The sequence below is a fragment of the Lactuca virosa genome, chromosome 9, assembly GCF_052849685.1.
Source record: "Lactuca virosa cultivar CGN04683 chromosome 9, Lactuca_virosa_CGN04683_v6, whole genome shotgun sequence".
NCBI classification, from domain to species: Eukaryota; Viridiplantae; Streptophyta; class Magnoliopsida; order Asterales; family Asteraceae; genus Lactuca; species Lactuca virosa.
Window position 1 is genome coordinate 163,474,605 of NC_136434.1, and position 25,575 is coordinate 163,500,179.

Sequence of the window (25,575 nt, forward strand, 5' to 3'; positions counted from 1 at the left end):
TGCTTTTGTGTCAAATTGAAATTTTAACATCACAATATCCCAAATTTTTCTTATCTTTGTTTCTTGTCTACATTCTTTGGAACACTGCACTCACGAAATCCTTGAGGTTCTGAGTAATACCAACTCAGGCTGATGATTTCAAACATCTGGCATATGACTTCGCTTTTCATCCCAAAAGTGAAAGAGCCTTGCTTCCATACGAAGGGTTCTGACGGTTACAATCATCATGGGGATAACAATAAAGGCTGTCTATAAATGACGTATGGTATTCTGTCCGATTTTCAAGGAGATGTGACAGCTACTTTTTGACGCATGGCTACTTTTACGCAGTAATGGTCCGATTTTCAAGGTGCTACGTCGGATATCATTAAATACCTATCCTACTTCAAATTCAAACTTCAAGGTTACATATAAAAGGGCATTCAAGGGTTCATTATTAGTTTACGCGATCAAAAAGAACAATTCCCAAATTCTCTGATCTTCAAAATCTTCAAACCCTAACAATGGCGACTTCTGCTCATGTTGATTCTCATACCACTAAAGATGCCTCTTCATTACCAATAATGAAGATTCAAGCAACAAACTATCACTTGGAGGGTGATGTTTCTCAATACCCGGAAGAATTGAAGATGCTAATCGTTGCCTTGAAGAACTCTGTTTTGTCTAAGGCAATGTTCAGTTCATTATTTGTTCCAATGTCCTGGCTTTCTCAAGCAGGATCAACTGCTACTTACAACAAAGCTCTGATACCAATTGTAGAGACATAAGAACATGGTTTGGCATGCGGAATTAAAGTTTGCACAATGAACATGGTGATTTGGGTGTTCAAGAGATGTATTGATTGTATATGGTGTTACACAAAAAGGATCTAGATCTAGACTACATAAATAACACACACTTACACACTCACTTTTACATCTCTCAAGCACACCTCTACAAGTGGACTAAACCCACCTTATATAGAGGTGTTTACATGTCTCTCTCTCACTCTCTATCTCTCATTAACACATGGGTCTAAAGGCTAATGCACCACATGCAAGTGGGTCTACAAGAGTCAAACCATTACAAAGTCATACATGAAGAACTTTGCACCCCAATAACTTATCTTAATAAAAAAAATCCTAAATATGCCACTTGTATGTTTTGTTTTTTTTTTTTTTTTAATTTTCAATTTTTTTCACCTATCTCCTAGAAATTAGACATGTCCTTTATTGCTATTATTTTCCTGCTTATTTGATCTATTTTCTTGGCAATTACTTTCTTCTTCCTAAATTTCACATATCCGGTGTTTGGTTCCTAAAATTCATACTGGAATTGATTATGCATTAAAAATTTGAAATCAAGTTTCTTTCCTCCTATTCTTTGGCAATTACTTTCTTCTCCCTAACACCTAGTTCCCGAGTTGTAGCAGAGAAAAGAAAAAAAAAGATAAAACAAAGTAAGGAGGGAAAAGAAGTGAAAGGAAACGAAAAGAAATTTCTCTTTTTTGTTCCCGAGTTGGAGAGAAGTGGAAGAAAAATTAAACATTTTGTTCTTTCTATCCAAATCCTTCCATATCGGATGGAAAGTTAGGAGGAAAAGTGATCCTTTCATTTCCTTCCAGTACCTTCGTTTAATGAAACTTGGGAACACCAATTTCTTTCACTTTCTTCTCACTTCCCCCCCCCCCCCCATTTCCTTTCTTTTCTCATGTTAATTTGAACTTAGGAATGGGGTGTAAATCTCGCATATTTGGTGTCCCGTTCCTAAAAATGATATCAATGGGGTGTAAATCTCGCATATTTGGTGTCCCGTTCCTAAAAATGATATCGCCACCATCAACGTTGATACCTACTACCACTTTCGTCAACTCCATTAACCACCTCTAGTACCCTTTAAACCACCCTTATCATCACCATTGTTTTCTCTTCACTACATAAACGAGAAAACACACACACACACACACCGCAACTCAGAAGCCAGATGCATCAGGTATGGTTTCTGCTTCCATTTTCTTAGTCCCACATTTTGGCTCAATTTAGTTTTGGTTGTTGCTTTGTTGTCCTCTAGGTTTCATAAATTTCGGGCTTTAAATGGAAACATAACTATAAGGGGGTTGATGGATCCACGAAGAGAAAAGGCAATAATGGATCCCTAAAATTAGATGTCAAAAGTGTACAACCAAAAGAAGGGACATTGGTGGAGAAAATTCAAATATATTGTGGCAATAATGTTCAAGTTGTCAAAGTTGGGAAAATGTGGTGGCAAAATTCAAAAGGAGGTTTTTGTGTTGTTTATGTCAAAATGTAAAAGTTTTTAGTACAAGGACGAAAAGTGTCAAACTCATTAAACATTTGTGCAAAAACACCAAAATGTAAAACTTTTGACTGCAAGGACTAAAAGTGTCAAAGTCACTAAAGATTTGTGGCAAAAACCTAGAGGCACAAAAACTTAATCAAAACACAAAAATGTAAAAGTTTTGACTTTAGGGACGAAAAGTGTCAAATTCACCAAAGATTTGTGGCAAAAACCTAAAAACCAAATAATTACTCTTGCTAAGGTCCTTGTGATTATATATATATATATATATATATATATATATATATATATATATATATATATATATATATATATATATATATATATAATGAGTTAATTTTCAAGCTCAACCAACCCATTTTCAAAATAAAAAGTAGATGAATAAGAATCTTGAGAAAGTCTTTATTTGTCTATCATTATAGACAATCTTATTTATATTATCTATGGAATTCGAACTTGAACTCTATTTACGATTCAGTATTTCTATATAATCAGCTCTTCTTATTTCTATTGATTTAGGTCTAGCCTGGTTTTTTTTATTTATTTATTTTTATCACCTCTTGATAGAAAATTTCCATATATTTTTATATCTACGATTTACATATACAACATATATCACTGTTAAAAGGAGAATTTGTTAGTATTTTTGTGATTTTTAGTTATTTTAATTCAAAAAATAAATAAATAAGATTTGGATTGCACCATATATAAGAAAGAGTATACAATAATGATGTATTTGTCGAATCAAATACCATGGTCTAATAATCTAGTATTCTTATTAGTTAATTTTACTATTAGTTTGGAATTTTGTGAAAAAGTTTGATTTCCTATTTGATCCCTTTGAACCATCAGATGTATTCATTAAAAAGAATCGATTCAATACATTTCTTATATACCTATGGGTGTTGGGTTTGAATCAAATTTCGGATCAATCTATATTGATTTTCTGCCTCCATTATGTTGCTAGCAAATACCATTATTTTTAGTTTTGGCTCTTTTAAATCATTCCCGCAGGAGATCCGAACCCTTTTTTTTCTGATCATTCGAAACAAAAAAAGAGAGATATCGAAGTCATTTTGATTAGGGGTGTAAACGAACCGAGTCGAGCCCGAGCCTGACCAAGCTCGAGCTCGATTCGAACCTTAAAATGAAGCTCGAGCTCGGCTCGTGAACAATTTAGTGAGCTCGCGAGCCTAAACGAGCCTATATATATATATATATATATATATATATATATATATATATATATATATATATATATATTCAATCGAGAAATTTTTTTAATGCGAGAACATTTGAGAACAAATTTGAACCACTCATTTAAAAAAAAGTAGTATTTATTTCTTTAATAATTTATATATTATTTATTAATATTATAAAAAATAAAAAGATAACCCAGGCATCCCACCCTCACACCCCACACACCACGCCCCTATGTTATATTTTCATTTTTTAGAATATTACATTTCAATGCACCACCAAGCTGTCGAACCACCACCTACCGTCGTCGGACCGTCACCCGCCGTTGCCGGAGCGCCACTCGTCGTCGCCGGAGCACCACCGCATCGAATCTTCGTGAAATTCCGCCGCGAACCACCTCCAATCGTCTCTTCTTTCCTAAACCAACTCAATCTACTACTCCTCTTCCTCCGCCGGAAAGGTACCTCTCTGGATTCTACGTTGTCGCCTCCTTCTCATCTTCTTTCCGGTCTCGTTTTTTATCACTAGATCTGGTTTCATCCACCTCCATGAGTCACCGGATCTAGATTAGAAGTCGAAATCAATCCACCAGATCTGGTTTCCGATCTCCACAAAACATATCACAAATCCGAAGAAATGTCCATCGAAATGAAATATAGTAGGAGGTGTGGAGGAGGTAAGGTAGGAGGTCCGGTTCCTAGACGAGTTATAGAACATCACGGCTGAAGGTGGCGGTGACGATGAGTTTGAAAAGACTCCGCCACCAGTGGTAGTTTGCTACCTCCCATCTCGTTGTAGAGTGAGCCTGAGGGTGGCCACCGGTCGACATGTTTCATCGGATCTGAAATAAGGCCACACATTTGAAGTAAGGGTTGGACCACTATCATCGGAGAGGAAGGCGTCACCGGAAAGGAGGATCGTTCACCTGAATAATGTTTGTGAATGGATTGATGAAATTGAAGGTGTATCCATGAGAGAAGCTTCAAGGAGATGGCCGGCAAACAAATATGTTGTCTTCACATGTGTTATTTAATCACATCACTAATTTCCTCTTAAAAAGAATGTATTAATGGACAGATTGTTAGGATAGTTGACTCCATTTGGAGTTTTCCATCGTGATATGTCGGTTTCTTTCACAGTGAAGTAAGTATTTTGAAAAGTGAGAATTGAAATTGATTGGAGTTTAAAATTGAGTTCTTTATCACGAAAATTCAGATAAAGTAAATAGAGAGTAGTAGGTTTTCTGATAAATTGGGGTTGTCATATATTTTGTCATTATCCATTTTTTATGTATTATAAGTTTATAAGTGAGTTTTGATAATATGTCTATGTTTTTGCTATCTTAATCCGTTACCTTCGACAAAAAAAATTCAAGTTTTATTTCTCTTTAAAACCTCCTATGCCCTTTTTCTTTATCTATCTTTTTATCTTTTGGTTTTTGGTGTTTTAGAAAGTTATAATTTACAAATTAACATTTAAAATTCCATTATTTCATATATCTTAATTTAATTTAAATTATAATCGCTTTTGCTTTGCTTTTTATTTGATTTTCAAATTTAACTATTTCATTTGAATTATTTATTATAGAATAAATTTTCCTAATATTTTTTTGGATATTCTGTACAATTTTTTCCTACGAATTGTTTTTTTTTATAAAAAAATAGTCTCCTTTACAACTTTATTTCTCGTGTATTTTTTATAAACAATACACGAGAAAAATTATTAAGTCGATAACATGAAAAATGACAGATATAAATCATATTTGACTAAATATATAAATTCACATAAATTAAATAATATTGAATCAAAACGTTAAATAGATATTGAAAACAATTTTTTCCCACAAAAATCATATGTGATTAACTACCTATAATCGCATTTGATTAAATACATGAGATAAATTATTGAATCGAGACGCGAAAACGAAAATTTTCCATATAAATCATATATGATTAAATATATAAAAAATCACACGTGATTAAATACTCAACAAAAAATGATGTCATTAAATATATATAAAGTCACATGTGATTAAATACAAAAAAAAAAATGAATTGGTAATTCATGTTAATTAGATACATATAATTACATGTGATTAAATCCTATGTGATTAGATATATAAACTCATGTGTGATTAAATACATATAATCACATATTATTAATCACATACGATTTAATCACATATGATTAAATACATATAATCACATGTGATTTTATCACATCTGATATATGTATCTAATCACATATGATTTACCATGTATTTAATCACATATGATTTATATATTTAATCACATATAATTATATGTGATTTATATGGACAAAATTCATGTCCGCGGTTTTTATTAGATACAGATAATCACATATTATTAAATACACGAGACCAACTAATGAATCGAAAACACAAAAATAAAACTTGTCCACATAAATCCTATGTGATTAAATACATATAATCACATGTAAGTATATGTATTTAATCACATATGATTTATTTGGACTATGTTCACTTTTGTGTTTTTGATTCAATAGTTGGTCTCAGGTAATTAAATACGTGTGATTATATGTATTTAATCACATATGATTTATATGCAAAAGATTCGTTTTCGCGTTCTGGATTTAATAGTTGTTCTTTGTCCACATTAATTGTATATGATTAAATACATATAACGACATGTGATTAAATACATGAAAAAAATTGTTGAATAGAAAATGTGAAAACAAATATTGTCAATATAAATCACATGTGATTAGATACATCATAAATATAATCACATGTGATTATATATACAAGATTAACTATTGAATCAAAAACAAGAAAACAACCGTTGAATAGAAAACACGAATGCAAATAGTTTCCACATAAATCATATGTTATTAGATACATATAGTCACATATGATTAAATACACGAGACCAAATATAAAACTGAAAACGAAAAAATAAATATTGTCCACATAAATCATATGTGATTAAATACATGTAATCACATGTAATTATATGTAACTAATCACATATGATTTATTTGGAGAATATTCATTTTCACTTTCTCGATTAAATAATTTTTCTCTTGTATTTAATTAGTTATGATTATATGTATCTAATCACATATGATTTATAAGGACAAAAAAGAATATTTTCTATATAAATCATATGTTATTAGATACATATAATCACATGTGATTATATACAAGAGAATAACCATTAAATCAAAAACATGAAAACAAATCTTTGTCCACATTAATCATATGTTATTAAATACATATAATCAGATATGATTAAATACATGAGAAATTTTTTTGAATGAAAAACATGAAAACGAATCTTGTTTTTATAAATCATATGTGATGAGATACATATAATCGCACATGATTATATGTGACTATATGTATCTAATCACACATAATTTATGTGGAAAATATTCATTGTCGCGTTCTAGATTCAGTTGTTGTTCTTGTGTGTTTAATTACATGAGATTATATGTATCTAATCATATATGATTTATATCGACAATATTCGTTTTCACATTCTCGTTCAATAGTTGCTCTTGTACATTTAGTCACATATGATTTATGTACACAAGATTCATTTTCGCATTTTCGATTCGATAGTTTTTCTTTTTCCACATTAATCATATGTGATTACATACATCCAATCACATATGATTAATTACATGAGAAAAAATATTGAATAAAAAATGCAAAAACGAATATTATCAATATAAATCATATGTGATTTGATACATATAATCACGTGTGATTAAGTACATGAGTACAACTATTGAATCAAGAAAGAAATAATGAACTTGTCCATATAAATCATATGTGATTAGGTACATATAATCACATGTGATTATATGTATTTAATCACATATGATTTATGTGAAAAAAAAATTGTTTTCACGTTTTTTATTCTATAAATCATATATGATGAAATATATATAATCACATGTAATTATATACACAAGAACAACTATTGAATTGAGAACATTAAAACAAATTTATGTTCACATTAATCATATGTGATTAAATACTTATAATCACAAGTGATTAAATATATGAGAAAAATTATTGAAACGAAAACTCAAAAATTAATATTGTTCATATAAATCATATGTGATTGGATACATATAATCACATGTGATTATATGTATCTAATCACATATGATTAAAGTTGAAAAAAAAATAATTATTGAATCGAGAACGCAATAATGACATATGTGATTAAATATATCTAATCACATGTGATTATATGTATCTAATCACATGATTTATATGGAAGAAAAAGAATATTGTCCATATAAATCATATGTGATTAAATAAAAATAGTCACATGTGATTCTATACAGATAAGCACGAGTGGTGGTGGTGTGTAGTGATGTTTGGTGGTGGTAGGTGGTAGTTGGTGATGGTGGTGAAAGGTGGTGGGGGTGACATGTGGGGTGGTGATTATAGTGGGTGGAAGGTGGTGGTGGCGAGCGGTGGTGATGGGTGGTGGAGACGGGTGAAGGTGATAGGTGGTGGTAGGTGGGTGGTGCTTGGTTGTGAGGGTGGTGATGGTGTATGGTGGCGGTGGCGGGTGGTTGTGATGAGCGATGAAGGTGGGTGGTGGCCGGTGGTTGTCGGTGGTCGGTGGTGATGGTTGGTGGTGGTGGGGTGGGGTGGTGGAGGTGGGTGGTGGTTGGTGGTAATGGCGGGTGGTGATGATAGGTAGTGGTGGTCGGTGGTGATGGGCGGTGGTGGTGGGGGTGGTGGAGGTGGGTCATGGAGATAGGTGTTGGTGATGGGTGGTGGGTGGTGGTTAGTGGTAATGACAGGTGGTGGTCATAATGGTGGATATTAGGTGGGTGGTAGTGATGGGTGCTGGAGGTGGGCGGTAGTGGTTTTGGTGGGTGGTAGGTGGGGTTGATGGGGGCGAGTGGTGGTGGCGGGTGGTGGTTGTCGGTGGTGATGGATAGTGGTGGTGGGTGGTTGGTGGTGGTGATGGGTGGTGGTGGCGAGTGGTGGTGATGGGTGGTTGTAGGTGGTAGTGGCGGGTGGTGGTCATAATGATGGGTAGTTGCTAGGTGGTAGTGATGGGTGGTGGTTGTAGTGGGTGGTGGTGATGATGGTGAGTGGTGGGTGAGGGTGATGGTGGCGGGTGGTGGTGGTCGGTGGTGATGGGTGGTGGGTGGTGGTAGTGGAAGGTAGTTGTCATAGTGGTGGGTGAGTGGTAGTGATAGGTGGTGGAGGTGGACAGTGGTGGGTGGGTGGGTTGTGGTTATGGTGGGTGGTGGTGGCGGGTGGTGGTGATGGTGGCGGGTGGTGGTGATGGGTGGTGGCGGTGGATGATGGTCATGGTTGGCGATGGCGGATGGTGGTGATGATGTTGGGTGGTGGGTACGTGTGGTGGTGATGGGTAGTGGAGGTGGGTGGCGGTGACGGTGACGGTTGGTGGTGGTGGATAGTATTGTTTGGGTGGTGAGTGGTGTTGGTTAGTGGATTTTTTTTAATTTTTTTACTTATTTTTTTATTTATATTAATATTATTTGATTATTATAATTTAAAAAAATTGTGTGGTCAAAATTTGTTCTCAAATGTTCTCGCGATAAGAAATGTTCTCGATTGAATACTCCCCTATTATATATATATATATATATATATATATATATATATATATATATATATATATATATATATATATATATATATATATATATATGGTGAGTTCAATAGAGAACCATAATTAACAAGGAACCAAAGAACCAATCGTGAGCATCAGAAATCATAATTATCAACGGCCAATGAAATAGATGTACACTTTTACATTGGACGCACGCACACCGGATTATACCAAAAAATTCACTTTCTTACCAAAAACCCACATCTTTTTTTTGTTTAAAATTTTTTTTATGCCACATTTTTTATAAATAAAAAACCCGAATATACCGTTGTTCTCGATTTTTCGTCATCTTTCCATAGAGATCTATGTTGATATATAAAAAACGAACTTTTTTTTTTCTCGAAAAAAACTCACTTCATTTTGTTAGTTTTTTCAATATTTAAGTTTATTTTTATAAAAAAAAAACTATTTATACCAAAAATATTATTTTTTTGTATTCTATTAATAAACATCAACACCGGAAAAAAAAAAATCGAACAGTGTAGATTTACACTAAGAATTTAAACTGTAAATATTTCAATTTTTAACATTCACAATGTGAAAAAGTTCGAACAATTCAGATTCACATTGTGAATCTGACTTACTATTATGCACACTGTGAATCTGACTTACTATTATGCACACTGTAAATCTGAGAAGGTTCACAAAAAAAAAAAAAAAAAAAAAAAACCTCGATCAGTGTAGATTCACACTGTGAATCTCAACTGTAAATATTTCAATTTTTAACATTCACAATGTGAAAAAGCTCCGATCAGTTCAGATTCACACTGTGAATCTGACTTAGTATTATGCACACTGTAAATCTTAGAAGGTTTACAATGTGAATCTGAACAAGTTCACAATATGAATATGAACAAGTTCTCTATAAAAAAATAGACCTTAACTTTTCAAAAAAGAAAAAGAAGTGAGTTTTTTTCGAAAAAAAAATCGTTTTTTATATATCATCATTATCTCCTTGGAAAGAGGACGAAAAATCGTGAACAACGGTATACTCGGTTTTTTTTTCCGAAAAAAAAACATGGCCTAAAAAAATTTTAATCGAAAAAAAAGAAGTGAGTTTTGTTATAATCCGGTGCATGTGCGTCCATTGTAAAAGTCTACAACTCTTCATTTTGCCGTTGATCACTTTAAATTTCGACGTTTTGGATTGGTTCCTTATTTAATAATGGTTCTCTATTGAACTTATATATATATATATATATATATATATATATATATATATATATATATATATATATATATATATGTGCTTGTTTAGGCTCGCGAGTCCACTAATTGAAGCTCGGCTCGAGCTCATTTAATAAACGAGCCTCATATTTAAGCTCGAGCTCGGCTCGGGCTTGTTTAATTGGATCTCAAGTCGAGCTTTTAACGAGCCGATCCCGAGTAGCTCGGCTCACTTACACTCCTAATTTTGATGATTCAAGAATTAGCAATTATATTCCAAAATGATATGGTGTGTAAAATGTGGAATGAAATAGGTATTTACTTAAATTGTTTAGTTAATGCCGAAGAACATTAATCTTTCTACCTTTAAATTGTTTAGTTAATGCCTAAGAACAACGGATTTCATATCCTGAGTAATAAAAACGATAAGAGGATTCATACATAAATTTATAATTGTTCTGATTTGATATTTTGAAACCTTTCATTTCTCAAAAATTGCAATAAATACAAATTTATGATGCCTGGCCTTTAAAGATTTGCTTAATATTCTATCCCTCTCAGTAGTTTTACTTTGATGTTTTTTGGTTTTCACTTTTCACAAACTTAAACTCAAAAGATTCATTCATTACTTTGGAAATAAGCATTTGTTATCATCATAGACAAATAGATGTGAATCACATCTCCTTTGAAGTTGTAGTTCCTTCATATTTGAAGTTGTAGTTCCTTCATATTTGAAGGAGGAAGAAAAAAAAATTATAGTCAAGTTGATATCTAACCTATTCACTAGAAGTTAGATAAACTTTTAGCTTCAAATTTGATAACCTTTTTTTAATATATTTGAAATATCTAAATATGGTTTCCCAAAAACATCTCATTTTGTTTTTTGGGTTTATAAAGGAATAGCAAATGTTGTTCCATTTTGTTTTTTAGGGTTATATAGAAATTTTTGTTTGCAATATATATCAATTATTACCCCCCAAAAACTTATATTAATCTTTCAGTTCATAGTTTAACATAACCAAGTGGAATAACACAAATGACAAACATAATCCAAGCATCAATTTGAAAAGGATGAAGTAACAAATTTAACAATTAAAAACACTGATTTACCACAGATCAATGCCAAAACTATATTTGCATCCTCTTTCACACCAAAACACAAAAAACTGATGACATAATCCAAGAAACTCAATCATATATCTAGATAATGACATAAAGATGATGCATAGCTATAGAAGGGTGAGACATTTCTTAAAGAAAAACCAACAGGTATCCATCCATACATGATCAATATATAGTCTAACACAAAAATTCAAAGGTAACTTAACATCAAAAGCATAAAACTTTAGAGAAGACAATGAGATTACTTTAATTTGTTTAACGGTATGATTTCTGGAACCTAGCACGAGCACCACGTCCACCAAACTTCTTCGGCTCGCATCTTCTTGGATCAGCAACGAGAAGGGTTCTATCGTACCTCACAAGAATATCCTTAATCTCCTTCTTCTGCTCTTCGTCAACAAACTTCTGGTAGTAAGCTACAAGCGCTTTAGAAATGCTCTGACGAATAGCGTAAATCTGAGAGGTGTGACCACCACCTTTGACGCGAATCCTCATGTCAACGCCGGCAAATTTGTGGCGACCGAGAAGGAGGATTGGTTCGAACGCCTTGTAACGGAGGATCTCCGGCTGAACCAGTTCGATAGGAACTCCATTGATCTTGATTAGGCCACGGCCTGCTTTGCAGTGGGTGACGGCCACCGCTGTCTTCTTTCTGCCGAAGCATTGGACGGAATTCGGTGGAGCTGTGGCAGCCATTTTTGCAGAGAAACCTAGTTTGATCTCGGAACAGGAGAAAGATATTGGAGGCGAGATTTGGGACTAAGGGTTGTATTTGGTGCAATTAGGGTTTTTAAAATGAATATTGGGCCTCTTTAGCTTCAAGGACCGGTTTATTTTTGGCCCATTTTGGCATTACTCAAACTGTCTCGCATATTTAGGAGAATAATTTAGTTGTTCGGAATTAGAATATCTCTTTTTTGGAAATATCATGTAACAATGTATTATTAAACTATATGATAAGTAATTAGATAAAAGATTTTTTTGGAAAGGTTAACTTTTTTAACAAGGTTTTCAGATCAACTTTTGTTTATCGACTGACTTCGGTTGCAAGCATATTACATAAAAGGAACTTTAAGAATATAATGGTTGAAGTAAGTTTTATTATTTGAAGTAGGTTATAATCGGTAGACACCACGAGTGGGAAAGAAAAACATTATAAATAGATCATAAGTGTAACGATTGATCGATGATTAAAATTAATTTATTAAATTACAAACATAGATATTTTGCTAATAATTTTATAATGATATAATGAATAGTTCAAATTAATATGTACACTGGTTTGAATGTTCGATAGACGTTTTGTATTTGTAGATATTTGATGAAATCATGATATTTACTTCTTTTCGTACTATTTAAAATTTGTCATCTTCGTAAAGACACCCCTTACCTGGTATAGCAAGGTTGCGATTATGGGTAAAATGAACAGTTAACATTATTTATAAGGTAGAATGTTATAACCGGTTCATAGTATCTATCATTTTTAAAATAGTCTGCTATAACCTACGAAAAAGTCACATAAATAAAAAGAGTAAACATGTACTATTTATGCAATCAGTTGGGGGTAAAATATACATGGCACAAGAAAATCATATAATTGGCTCCTAATTTTAGCATTGTACTGTGAAAATTCATTGCTACAACACAACATAAATATGAAGATATAGAAAATTACCTGTTTAATTTGCATGAATGTTGTCTTTGAAGATGATAGGCAAATCAGAAGAGGTTGAAAACAAAAACTTAAAATTCATTAAGAGCGGAAAAAAGAATCAAATACCTTTTGTCACACCCTAAAACCGGAACGGCGGAAACGTTCGGGGGTGGAGGACGTCATGTTTAGTATCACAAGACATGCATCATAGTAATCAAAGTAATAAACAACCATTTCATTTAGAAAGAAAGTGTTTACAAAGTATGTGTTCACAAAACATAGAGTACATAAGCAAATAACAAAATAAGACTTGAAGTTATACTGCTCCATCTTCTGAATTCCCAGTGCGCGTACCTGTCTACTGGTCTCCTGAGAATACAAGTTATTTTGAAAGAGTTGATCAGAAATTAAGGTGGTGAGTTCATAAGATTTTAGTGATGTAGTAAGTAATAAGAAAGTTTGTAGAAAGTTGTAGTAAGTTGTAGTAAGTTCTGTTTAGAAAAGTTTGTCTGTTCCTCCAGAAAATCCTATATTTCCTGCTTTGATGAAAGATAAGTAAAAATGACTCTACAGTCCTTTCTATGAGTATTAAATGGATACAAGTTATATAAAACCCAGAGTAAACAAACAATTGATTGTGTGTATCTACCCTAAGCCCACAACCAAACAAGGAACAGGGAATGAGGCGGAAGGCACACATTCCATTGGTTGTTAGATCATCGTTGTATATAACCCTGGCGTATTCAGTTGGTACTCACGGAGTTAACTGTAATAGTTCCTTTATATTTGATGAAAAGATTCTTTAAGAAAACCCTTATTTCTTATTATAAAAATGGTAACCACAGTGACTCCTTCTATAATTACTTAGTTTATACTAGCTATATATAATCTAATATCGAACAGATAGTTAATTGTGTGAATCTTCCCTAAGCCCACAACCAAACAAGGAACAGGGAATGAGGCGGAAAGCACACATCCAACTACCTATCGGATATTAATTATATATAACCTTGATGTATAAACTAAGGTATTATAGGATTAACCCTAAGGTGCTTTAAGTTATACTGGTTTAATAAAATGGATTAAACCCTTTACTGGTTAAGTTTCTAGTTTTGAATACCAAATGTTCTATTTGAAAAGTATGTTTTGTACTAGAAAGTTGTGTATTGAATTAATGTCCTATGACCTGGCCCATACCTGGTACCCCTTATGATTACTTGGTGTATACGGAATATATATATATATATATATATATATATATATATATATATATATATAGCTAAGATCGAATAAATAGTAGGCTGGGTGATCTGCTCTAAGCCCACAACCAAACAAGGAACAGGAAATGAAGAGGAAAGCACACATCCTACTACTTGTCGGATCCGATTAATATATATATATATATATATATATATATATATATATATATATATATATCCCTGAATGCATACACTAAGGAATCATAAAGTTAGCATTATAGGCCCCCTTTCTACTGAATGTACTAGACTCGACTGTTCTGTTTGTCGTTTGTAAAATGTAAGTTTTCCCTAGTTTATAACTATCTTGACTCGAAAATAGTTTGCATTAACTTTCAAGTGGAACTGTCACAAAATGAAAGTAATAGGAAAATATAAGTACCCAGTTGTCTTTTGAATTGACATCCTGACGTACTGATTACCTTAAAACATGTTTGTTTTAGTAAGGTCATAATGTGAAGGCTAGTACCCATACTATACGCTCTCCCTGTCAAGAGATTCTGGGAACCAAACGCGACTTCCGCAACCCAGTTGCTAGGCCGTATAATCCACATTAAGGTTATGTGATCATGTATACCCAATATAACTATCACCTTTTGTTTAGAAAAATGAGTTAGTGATTCATTGGTATAGTTAGATCCTGTAGTTGTCCCATGCTATAGCACCTTATTATGTTTGTTCTGTTATATTATCTTAGTATGTTCTTGTTATAGTATCTTAGTATGTTCTCGTTATAGTATCTTAGTATGTTCTCGTTATAGTATCTTAGTATCTTCTCTTGTTATAGCATCTTAGTAATCTCTAGTATCTAGCATGAACTGAAACCCCTAAACTATACCCCTTATAGTTTACTAGTATTTTACTTGAACTGTTATTGAAAAGACTCATTTTCTACCAAGTTATGCTTGTACTTTAAAAACGGAGTTTTGTTAAACTATAAAGTAACATAACTTTAAAAGAGTTTTTGAAGTGTTTTGATCACTTATAAAAGACATAAGCAATCTTTTGAAAGATGTTTATAACAAGCAGCTACACAATTATCATTGTGTTCAACTTGTATCCCCCCCCTAAATCATTTAAAACAGTTTAAAAGATTCATTACGGGGTATGAACTCACCTGATGTGGGTGATTCAACGAATATGCGCGTAAGGATGAGAAGTTCCACGAATGAAGTCCCGAGACACAACAAGTCCTAAATGACATATAATGGCATAAATATAGTGTTTAGAAGCAACCAAATGCAAGGAAACACCTCACGGGACTAGGAAACACTTTGACCAAGTGTTGGAATCACATGTGATTGATCAAGGGAGAGTTCACGGCCACCAATGGAGTTTACAGCCATGAGTTTACGGCCAAGGGAGTTTACGGCCGTAAACTCATGGTAAAAGGTGCACAAGAGGGTGTTTGAATGCTAGGGAAACTTGAGGGACCATTGCTCTACACATGGATGAGAAAAACCAACTTAATGGAGGGTGTTGAGGTGTTTACGGCCACACCATAAACTCTATGGCCGTAAACTCACAAAATGTACTTATTTTGGGTCTTAATGGCAAGGAGTTTCAAAGGTTAGAGTGTTCTAAGGGTTAGCAAGGGTATAGAAGTGTTTAAGGCTCAAAACACCACAATTACAAGGGTTTACGACCAAGGTGTAAACTCCTGGCCGTAAACTCTCTTTGATGACGAGTTTGATGAAGTTTTAAGGCTATGATCTAGTGTTTAACATGCACTACTAGATGATAGATGGAAGGAATCACTTACATTTTGAGGGTTTTGAAGCAAGATCCTATGATACTTGAGAGAGTTTTCGAGTTCCAAGCCTTGGAAATGGAAAAAGTGAAGAAAATGGTCCAAGCTTCATACTTATAGGCTGGAGTTTACGGCCAGGAGTTTACACCTTGGCCGTAAACTTCTCATTTGAGGGTTTATGGCTTGCTTAATGGTTTGGAACTTTAGCTGAACCATTCATACACTTAATCCTTAAGTGTACTTGGTTAAAACTCCTTAGAATGACCCTTAACAATGCTATAAGTCATTAGAAATGAGTCTGACTCACGGTTGAATTGAATGGCTGAACTTACAAGGCAAAAAATTTCGGGTTGTCACACCTTTGCAATTTTTCTGTGAGCATTCGTTTAAATTTTGAAATTTGAAAATGCTATATATTAGCCTACATTTTATGCAAACTATTAATCTGATTAATATGAGTAAATAAGATATTTATTTTGTTCGATATACCTTCTAAATTAAACATGTGTGTTTCAATCATGTTTCAATTAGAAAACCACGAAAGCAACCACCATCATATGGGCAAAACAGTAAAAAAAAGCATAAAACACTCCAAAGCAGCCACAATCAAACGATTCATGTAATCTGCATGGATTATGGCAACCTATTTGGTGATTATGGAATCTGTGAGGTTAGAGGTATCTCTTATGCGTCATTCTCCATGGTAGTAAGCATTCACCATTACTCAAATCTCTAAAATTCCTTTAAAATAAAAATATGTAACAACTACTTTTTGGATGTTTCTATTATCGGGATAGCGGGTGGTAAATGGATCGAGTAAAGGTCATGGGCTTTTAAGGAATAGAGTTTAGACCCTATCAGACGTATAAGAGGTATCTATTATGTGTCATTCTCCATGGTAGTAAGCATTCACCATTACTCAAATCTCTAAAATTCCTTTAAAATAAAAATATGTAACACCTACTTTTTGGATGTTTCTATTATCGGGATAGCGGGTGGTAAATGGATCGAGTAAAGGTCTTGGGCTTTTAAGGAATAGAGTTTAGACCCTATCGGATGTTGACAATGTTGGGTTAAGTGATTAAAGCTATCGAATTATGCTTCGAAGAAAAAGGGTAAAATGAGAAAAGTTATATATTGGGTTTCTTGCATGGATTATGGTTTTAGTTCGCAATGTATTAAGCCAAAAGTAATTATATAGGGTTGTGGGGCTCGTCAATACATTTTCGTGCATATAAAGATCGTCAAAAACAAAGTTGAAACAAAGAAGTTATGACACTTTGAAGTTGGAGTGGAATTTGGGGAAAAACCGTTCTCACGAGGTGACAGGAAGGCTGTCACGAGGTGAAAACTATACACCCCAAGCCCATGGAATTTTTAGGATTTTCAAGGTATTTAAAGGTAAGGATTCATGTTTAGGGGTATTTTCTTAGCCTCCATTATATCCAAAACCCCTTAGGAGACCCTAGCCTCCCTTTACTACTTTGAGCCTCCCTTCTTCTCTCTCATCTATTTTTGGAGATCTTCGTGGATTTTGGAAAGAAGCTCTTTCAATATGGAGTTTTGGAACCTTGCTTAAGAAGATCTCAGCTTCCAACTATCTTATGGACCTTGGGTATGATTTAAGTTTCCACCTTTATGATTATAAGTTGCTAGATCTAGATTCTAAGCTTGTTTTGGTCCATTAAATGAAGATTGTGTTGTGGGATGTGATAAAGTTTGCAACTTTACAATTCTACCATGTCACAAGAGTATTTTGGTCTATGGATATGATCTTTTGGGCACCATGCTTGAAGTTAGGATCTTATTTTGGTCATTTTGACCTAGCTTATGTTTAAGACATGCATTGGACAAACATGTCTAAATAAACAATGATTTTTATGGTTTTGTAGAATGGATAAAGCCTTTTGGAACATTGGAATTAATGACTTAATGGATTAAGGACTTAAACCATTAGGAGTATGCGTCAAATTGTGGTCACGTTGGGACTTGGAGAGTGTCATGATGTGACGATGAAGGATCCCATGATTATCTTGCCATTTTGTGTTCACGACGTGACCAACGAGGGTTCACATCGTGGTGCGTTCTCACGACGTGACCAAGGGTTGGTCATAACGGGAGGGTCGACTGTTAGTATTGTTGGTTGTTGACTTTGAATTTGAACATTGACTTTTGGCATGGGTTGACGTTTGGTCAAACTAAGGGTTTAGAGTTTAGACTGAGAGGGTACTATTTATTACTGTTAGGTGGATCAGTCTTTTTTGGGTGAGAGTTGTGGTGTTTACCTACTACTTGCGAGGTGAGTCTTCTCACTATACTTACATGTGTGGTGGTATATGCATGTTGACCGGCTAGGTTTTATTTGTTAGTTTATGTTATATGTGAAATGATTTGTTGATAACTCTTGGATTGCTGTAAGTCCATGGGACAGATGATAGTGCCCAGGGTTGCTGATAACATGTGAGGTGTGCTGTTAATCCACCGGGCATGCTGTTAGCCCATTAGGACCACTTATAGCTCCAGACTTTGCTGATATCCTTTAGCTGATTATTATGATGTGTTGTATGTGGTATTTTTCGGAACTCACTAAGCTTTGTGCTTACAGTTGTGGATAAAATATTTTGCAGGTACTCATCAGATTATGAAGGCATGATTGTACACATATATCAACAACTTTATAAATCGAGATTCTGTATTGTCTTCATTATAACTCTAATTTCTGAATAATGGTTGATGAACAAATGATTTATCCTGAATGTAACTTTATTAAAAATGGATGTTATATTATGTTATAAAAAAATTAGTCTGGGTTTTTGAGAGGTTACAAGTTGGTATCAGAGCCCTGGTTTGAGGGATTTGGATGAACATTCGTGGGATCCCAAACTCAAACTATGGAACTGAGAGTTTTACTAAGCATTTTTAGAAAAAAATTCATTTCAAGAGAAGAAAAGATAAAATGCGATGTGTTCAATCATCCAGAGCTTGTAACGTGATTTCCCAAAATATCCATACTTGCTTTATATATTGTGATTGACTCATTATATGTATTATAGTATGATGTGTATGTTATAAGATAGGCTAAAGATCTACTTAGGGTTGCATGCTAGAGTGCCTGCTAGGAGAGATGCCTTTATGTATGTGGTATGTCAGCTGCTAGTGATGAATGTATAGGCCAAGGATCCTCAGGAATTATGTGTTAGAATTCCCTGGTCTTTATGATGCCTTTTGCCTATTGGATTTTCTGCTTGATTGCTGCTTGCTTTGTGCTATGTGAAACTTATATTAATGTTAGTTAGCTATTAAGCCAATATGTTATGTTACATTCCAAAATAATTAAATAGTTTTAGAATGTTTGATTTAGCCTATTGTACAACTCTTGTTTGAGTCCAACCGTGGTAGTGCATGATCTTTCAGTCGAAGGGTTGTTTAATCCTTGCTACATGTAATTATATCCGTAAGATAGCTAGTTGACATTGGTAGAAGTTTCTTTCATAACTAATGGCAGGGTGGGGGTGAGTATTCTTAGTGATCTCGGGGGAGTGCTAGAGTGTGTTCATGGGAGCACTTGTGAACGAGGAAGTCTAAGTTGGGAATCTAGGCAGTTTGTGATGGCTTTCTAATCTTTTGGGTGTGCTGATACACCTGGAAGTGATAGGGTATCTAGAAAAACATTTTAGTGCATGCTCATATGTGAGAAGAATCCTAGAGGAAGAGAGTCTAGGATGAGTGGTAGTGTGTGCCTGTAGTGGCACGGGTATCTGAGATTGATAGTGGTCTGGTGTAGCGACTTAGGGACTTTGAGACACTTCTTGGCACACGTATGGATAAGTGTAGAAGGTAGTACGGTCCTATATTACTAAAAGCACAAGATCCATACACGGATCAAGAAGGGTCGAAAAGGTTTCTAAGAAGCTAGTGGAGGGTAGATAGTGTAGTATAACAATAGCATTAATTGTAGTCATCCCCGTCATTGTCGGCCTGTCGGCTATGATTGTGCAGAATGAGATCGGTAATCGTTTGGGACTGAGTGTCCATGGCAGTTTGGGTCTGGTTGGTGCAGACGTGTGATGTTTAGCTGATTCAAAGACATCAAGGGCATTGCTCGAAGTAGTGTCAGTCTGAGTCGCGGGACTCAAGAAGGAAGTTGTGGTGATGATCAACTCGAGGATTGCAACCTGAAGCTAAGTGGTTAGCCTATGGAAAGGGATTTTATGAAATGGGGTTGTGTTTTCCTGCCTCCCATGCTCAAGGTATGAGAGATTGGTTGTGGGTCAGTCGATGGTTAAGATAGGATATGGTGATCTCCTCATCGGTTCTGCTGAAGGAATTGAATTTTGGTTCGCGGTAAATTGTCTTTGTATCACAACGAAGGAATATTTAAGACTAGGTGGTTCTTTTGGTTCGATGGCCAAAGTGAAGGCCATGTAACAGGTGGAATATGTAATGCATATTCTGGGAGATCGGGTGTATCTGGGGAGACATCGAATTGATCCTGTTCGGGGCAGAAGAGTTATGTGGAGGTGTTGAGTTTGTCAGAGTTGTGTTTTGAGCATCTATAAGGGGATTCTTGAAGTTTCAAGGGGAGGATGAGATTGTGGATCAACTCTCCAAGTGTAAGGTTTCTTGTGCGTAAGTTCAGTGCGGAAGGTGCTAAGTCTATCCAATGGTGTTCTGTCCAATTTCGCTAAGTTTAATTGGCGATGCTGGGAGAAAGGTCTCTGAAGTCTCCATTAGAGATTTGGAGATTTATTTTTCTAAGGATCATCTTGCATTATGATATGCATCCTAAGAGTCAAGTCGGGTATGTTCATGGTTAATTCGGTCTGAGGCTTTTGATAGGTTTTACATGTAATAATGCAGGAAATACCTTAAACACCTAAGGGTACATGCAACCTAATTGGATCTATGTTATAAATCTATTGAAGCAACATACCATTGAACAACAAAATTCTAAACCCTAGTTAAAATCGAAATTCACAAGGATGATAACATACCTCTGATTTGTTATTGTAAACAAACCCTTTGATCAATCTAATAGTCTCTTGAAAACTAGCTTCAATTGTGTGCAAGCCTCTAATGGTTCACACCTACTACACAAGAACCGTAGAAGATTTAGAAGAGAGGGAAGAAGTAGGCAATTTTCGGCTATGATATGTCTAATTGCATTGGCCGAAAATTCCAAGCCATAAGGCTCTATTTATAGCTGATTAGGAAACACCTAGAAACCCTAATTTGAACATAAAATAATATTATTTCAAATAAGGTAATTATCTAGTTCCTTAATTATCTTTATGAAGGCCTCTAGAAGACTCCAAAGGAGCCTCCAAATCGTCCCACACAGGAGGGTTCTAGAACCTGTCCTTTGCTTAATTTTTGAACAATTACAGCTATAGTCCTTCAACTTTTAATTAATTCTAATTAATGAAGAATTAATTCCAAATTAATTCTAAATTAATTATAACTATTTGTAATTAATATATTAGTCATATAGTATAATAATAAAATATTTATATCTCTCTAAATCAATCTAGACAATTTCTTGGTTATGAAGGCAACCTAAAAAGGACTTTACTTTTATTCATCAACATCATACCAATTTAGTTAGGACCTTAGACACCTTAATCCAACAGTATCGCACTTGGATAAGTCGTTAATTATAATTGCTCGTATAACTCCGAATAACCAGTAACGAGTGTTTTCAAGACACTACCAGACTCTGTTGGTCCTAATATAAGTGATCACCTATTCCTTAGTTCTTCTCGATATCGTATGAACATAAGACATGGATTAGAATCAATCTCTTGTCCAAGATTCTATTTCCCGATAATCTCGTTTTGTGATGACGTCATAAGACTACCAATCAAACACATCAATGTAGTTCTGGTTGGGCCTAACACTATAATGTCAACATCAAAACACTGAGGGCCCCAAAGATATCACTTTTCCTATTAAGGCAAAAGGAATGAATAAACTTCAACTATAAAATCATACAATTTTACTCATCGAGTCATACATGGAATTACACTTTATAGCACCCAGTTACGAGATGCGTTGGAGTAAACTGATGTGAAACCAATTCGTAAAATATGACTTAAATATATATGTTTTAAGAATAAAGGATATTAGCATCTTAGAATTACTTGTGATTAAATCCATGAAGTAAACTCTAAGCGTGGGTTTAACCAATACTCAAAATCTTTATTTCTAAGTACTCATGAATTCTGTAGCAATCCAAATGTAATGTCCGGTCTCTATGGACAATCTACAAACAATTCATGATAGTTTTAAATCAATACTTACTTCCACAGTATGACCGACTGTGGTACTTCGAATAACTTAATATTCAGGAAGTAAAACATGCAAAGCGAAACACAATAATAAACTAATTGACAAATAACATCATACACATTGAATATAAAGAAATATCTATTTAATTAATCACTATTCAATTACAATTTTAATTGCTATATAGTTTCAAAATAACATCAACACTAACATTTAAAATCTAATATCATCTCTCAGTCCAATGCTCCTAGCATGCTCAAAGTGCTTGACCTTGCTCAGACCCTTCGTGAGAGGATCAACAAGATTCTCTTCCAATGATACAAGATTTACCATGAGTGCGCCTTGTTCAACCTTATGTCTAATATAGTGATATTTCCTCTCGATGTGCCTAGAGCTACCATGATCTTTAGGTTCTTTTGTCAAAGCTACTTTACCCTTGTTGTCATAAAAAATCTCCATTGGTTCTTGGATTGATGGAACGACTCCAAGATCCCCAATAAAATTCTTTAACCATTAGCCTCCTTTGCTGCCTCGCTTGCTGCGATATACTCTGATTAACAAGTAAAGTCATCCACCGTTTGTTGCTTGGAACTTTCCAAGTTACCGCTCCACCATTTAATCATAAAACCCAACCAGATTGAGAATAATTGTTATCTCGTTCTGTTTGAAAACTGGTGTCACTATATCCACTCACCTTAAGTTCATCTTTGTCATAAAAAACTAAGATCATATGTTTTGTTTTTTCGTAAATACTTAAGAATGGTCTTCATTGCTATCCAATGAGCTAAACCGGGATTTCCTTAATATATTCTAACCATGCTTAAAGCATACGCCATATCATGTCGAGTACATGTCATAACATACATGATCGATCCTATAGCCGAAGCATATTGAAGTGAGATAGAATCGAGTAACAAATACGTAACCAATCAAAGAAAACATAAAGAACACATCATGTAAATAAGATCTGATTGGATCGTATTTGTCTGTAAAGAGTACAAGAAGTTGAGAGTGTTTACAAACAATGAAGAGCACAAAAGTTACTCTCAACTCTAATACTTACCCTATTTATAGGGTGTTATAGACTCAACATAAAATACAAGGTCTATACATTCTATTTTGAATTTGAATGTGCCTTGTAAATACATATAGAGTCGAAACCACTGGGATTTCAAATCCTTATAGAATCATTTTATTTCGACTCCTCACTATCTACATTTCGACCCTTACAATCTCCCTCTTAGTGAGAGCAGTCAAAATTATGCCAAAAGCTTCAAAAGTATATAGAAGTACATTGTGAACCTCCATATACCACAAAATCGTCTTTCGAATCTCTGCCTTATCTTAAACTTCATTCCTCTTGCAGTTGCTGATGCAAATAAGGATATTGGTATATTGAGTATTCATATACCTCTCTAAATCACAAACTTGAAACAAGAATTTTGTTAATCTCCCATTCTTTTTCTTCCCACGAAATACTACTCCAAGTGGTTGATGTATAATCTCCCCATCTTCATACTTGTCAATATTGATCTTCCCCTTCAGCAAAGATTGAGGAACTTTCGAAGGCTTATTGACAGCTAAAGCAAGCTCAATATCAGTTTTTGCTAGGCAATCATAACAGTTGTCGATGAAAATGTTGATATGAGAAAAACCAATGATAAATCATCTTTGATGGTTTCATTAAGCTTCAAAACATCCACATTATTTAAATCCTTATCATAGTGACCAAGTCATTTAAGTTCATCAGTGGGAAATCTGCAACGAGAATTCACAAACAACATTGTTTGCTCTTAAAACCAAATATGGAAAATTCTACAGTAGACCTTCAAACAAGTTTTCTCGCACAATAGTCATCACTTTCACAATCTTCACTGATGACCATACTTCTTCTTCGTTCTTCCCCAAGACTGAATGAAAACGTATCTTCGGTCTTTTGAACTCTTCTATATCATTGGAGTTTTCAACGATCTTGAACTGGGAAGATGTGAACAACATGTGGTTAATTGGGAAGTCAAGCTAATTGAAATCAGTATTCTCAATATCATAGCTCTTTTTAGGCACTTTGTGAAAATAGTCATTTAGCCCAATCGAAACAATGTCCTCAATTGTTTCATAACACCACTGCTTGTTGGGATCTTATTCAAGCCAGGTGGGTCATTTTGTCTTCGCCTCATGATACTGCTAATTTGCCTTTGCTTTTCGATTTCTAGAGCTTGTTGCCTTTTCTTCTCTTATACTAAAGGAATCAATGAGATAGCTTTCCCTTTATCACTTTGATCATTTTTCGAAGTTGGTGGCATAATACTCAAACTTTAACCTCCAGCTCCATTGTTTATAGTGATCCCTTTTGTCATTGGTCTTGTTGTTGCTGTTGTAGAAGTTGTGGTCAATGAAATGGGAAGTGAAGTCGGTATTTGAGTCGAAATCACTTTTCCAACAACAACTCCTTTCTCACAATCTTTCGAAGAACCAACACCTCCACATCCTTTATCTCCCCCTTGTGACACTTGCACAGCACGTGGAACATTCGTTGGTAATCGAAGAACCAACTCAAGGATGGGAGAAAGCTTTGCTTTGATATTAGTCTTAATGGTCGAAATCAATTGAGAAATTGACTCTTAAGAAACCGATGATTGATTCGAAAGATCAGCTTTCGAAATTGACTCCTTGATTCTGGATAAAAATTCTTCCATCTTTGCGAACACTTGAGAATCCTTCTCTAATTTGACTTCAAGCTTGTTCGAATAGTCTGTATTAAGATCAACCAACTTTGTGACAACAGTTGCAACAACATCAACTTTTTTATGCAACAAAGTATAATTCTTCTCCATCTTTTCAACCTCTTTGGCAATCTCCGAATTGAGTTCAGCCACCTTAAGATCCACAAACTCTTTCATCTTCATCACTTGTTCAACAAAGATATCATGCCGCTCCTTTGCAACATCACGAAGCTTCTGAATTTCGTAATCAAATATTTTGGAATAAACAGACAACCTTTCGACCTGTTTTTGTTCAAGGATTTCAACTAAGCTACGAAAATGATTCCCCTGAGATCTCAACAAGTACTCCATCTCTACCCTAGTAATGAAATTCCTTCCCCAGTATCTGCTTGTAATTGAAGAAGAGAATTGATTTTGTTGTTGAGGATTTTGAATTGTTTACCTGACATGATCATGTTATTAGGTA

The 25,575-nt window shown here is 34.4% G+C and overlaps 1 protein-coding gene across 1 annotated transcript; it reads right to left on the reverse strand.

Moving 5' to 3' along the window:
- Positions 1-11,545: 11,545 nt before the first annotated feature.
- Positions 11,546-12,214, reverse strand: LOC145140958 (small ribosomal subunit protein uS9-like). The gene has a single exon (XM_079074329.1). It carries the CDS (start codon positions 12,135-12,137, stop codon positions 11,697-11,699), a length of 441 nt encoding a protein of 146 aa, XP_078930455.1. The 5' UTR covers positions 12,138-12,214; the 3' UTR covers positions 11,546-11,696.
- Between the last annotated feature and the right edge of the window lie 13,361 nt (positions 12,215-25,575).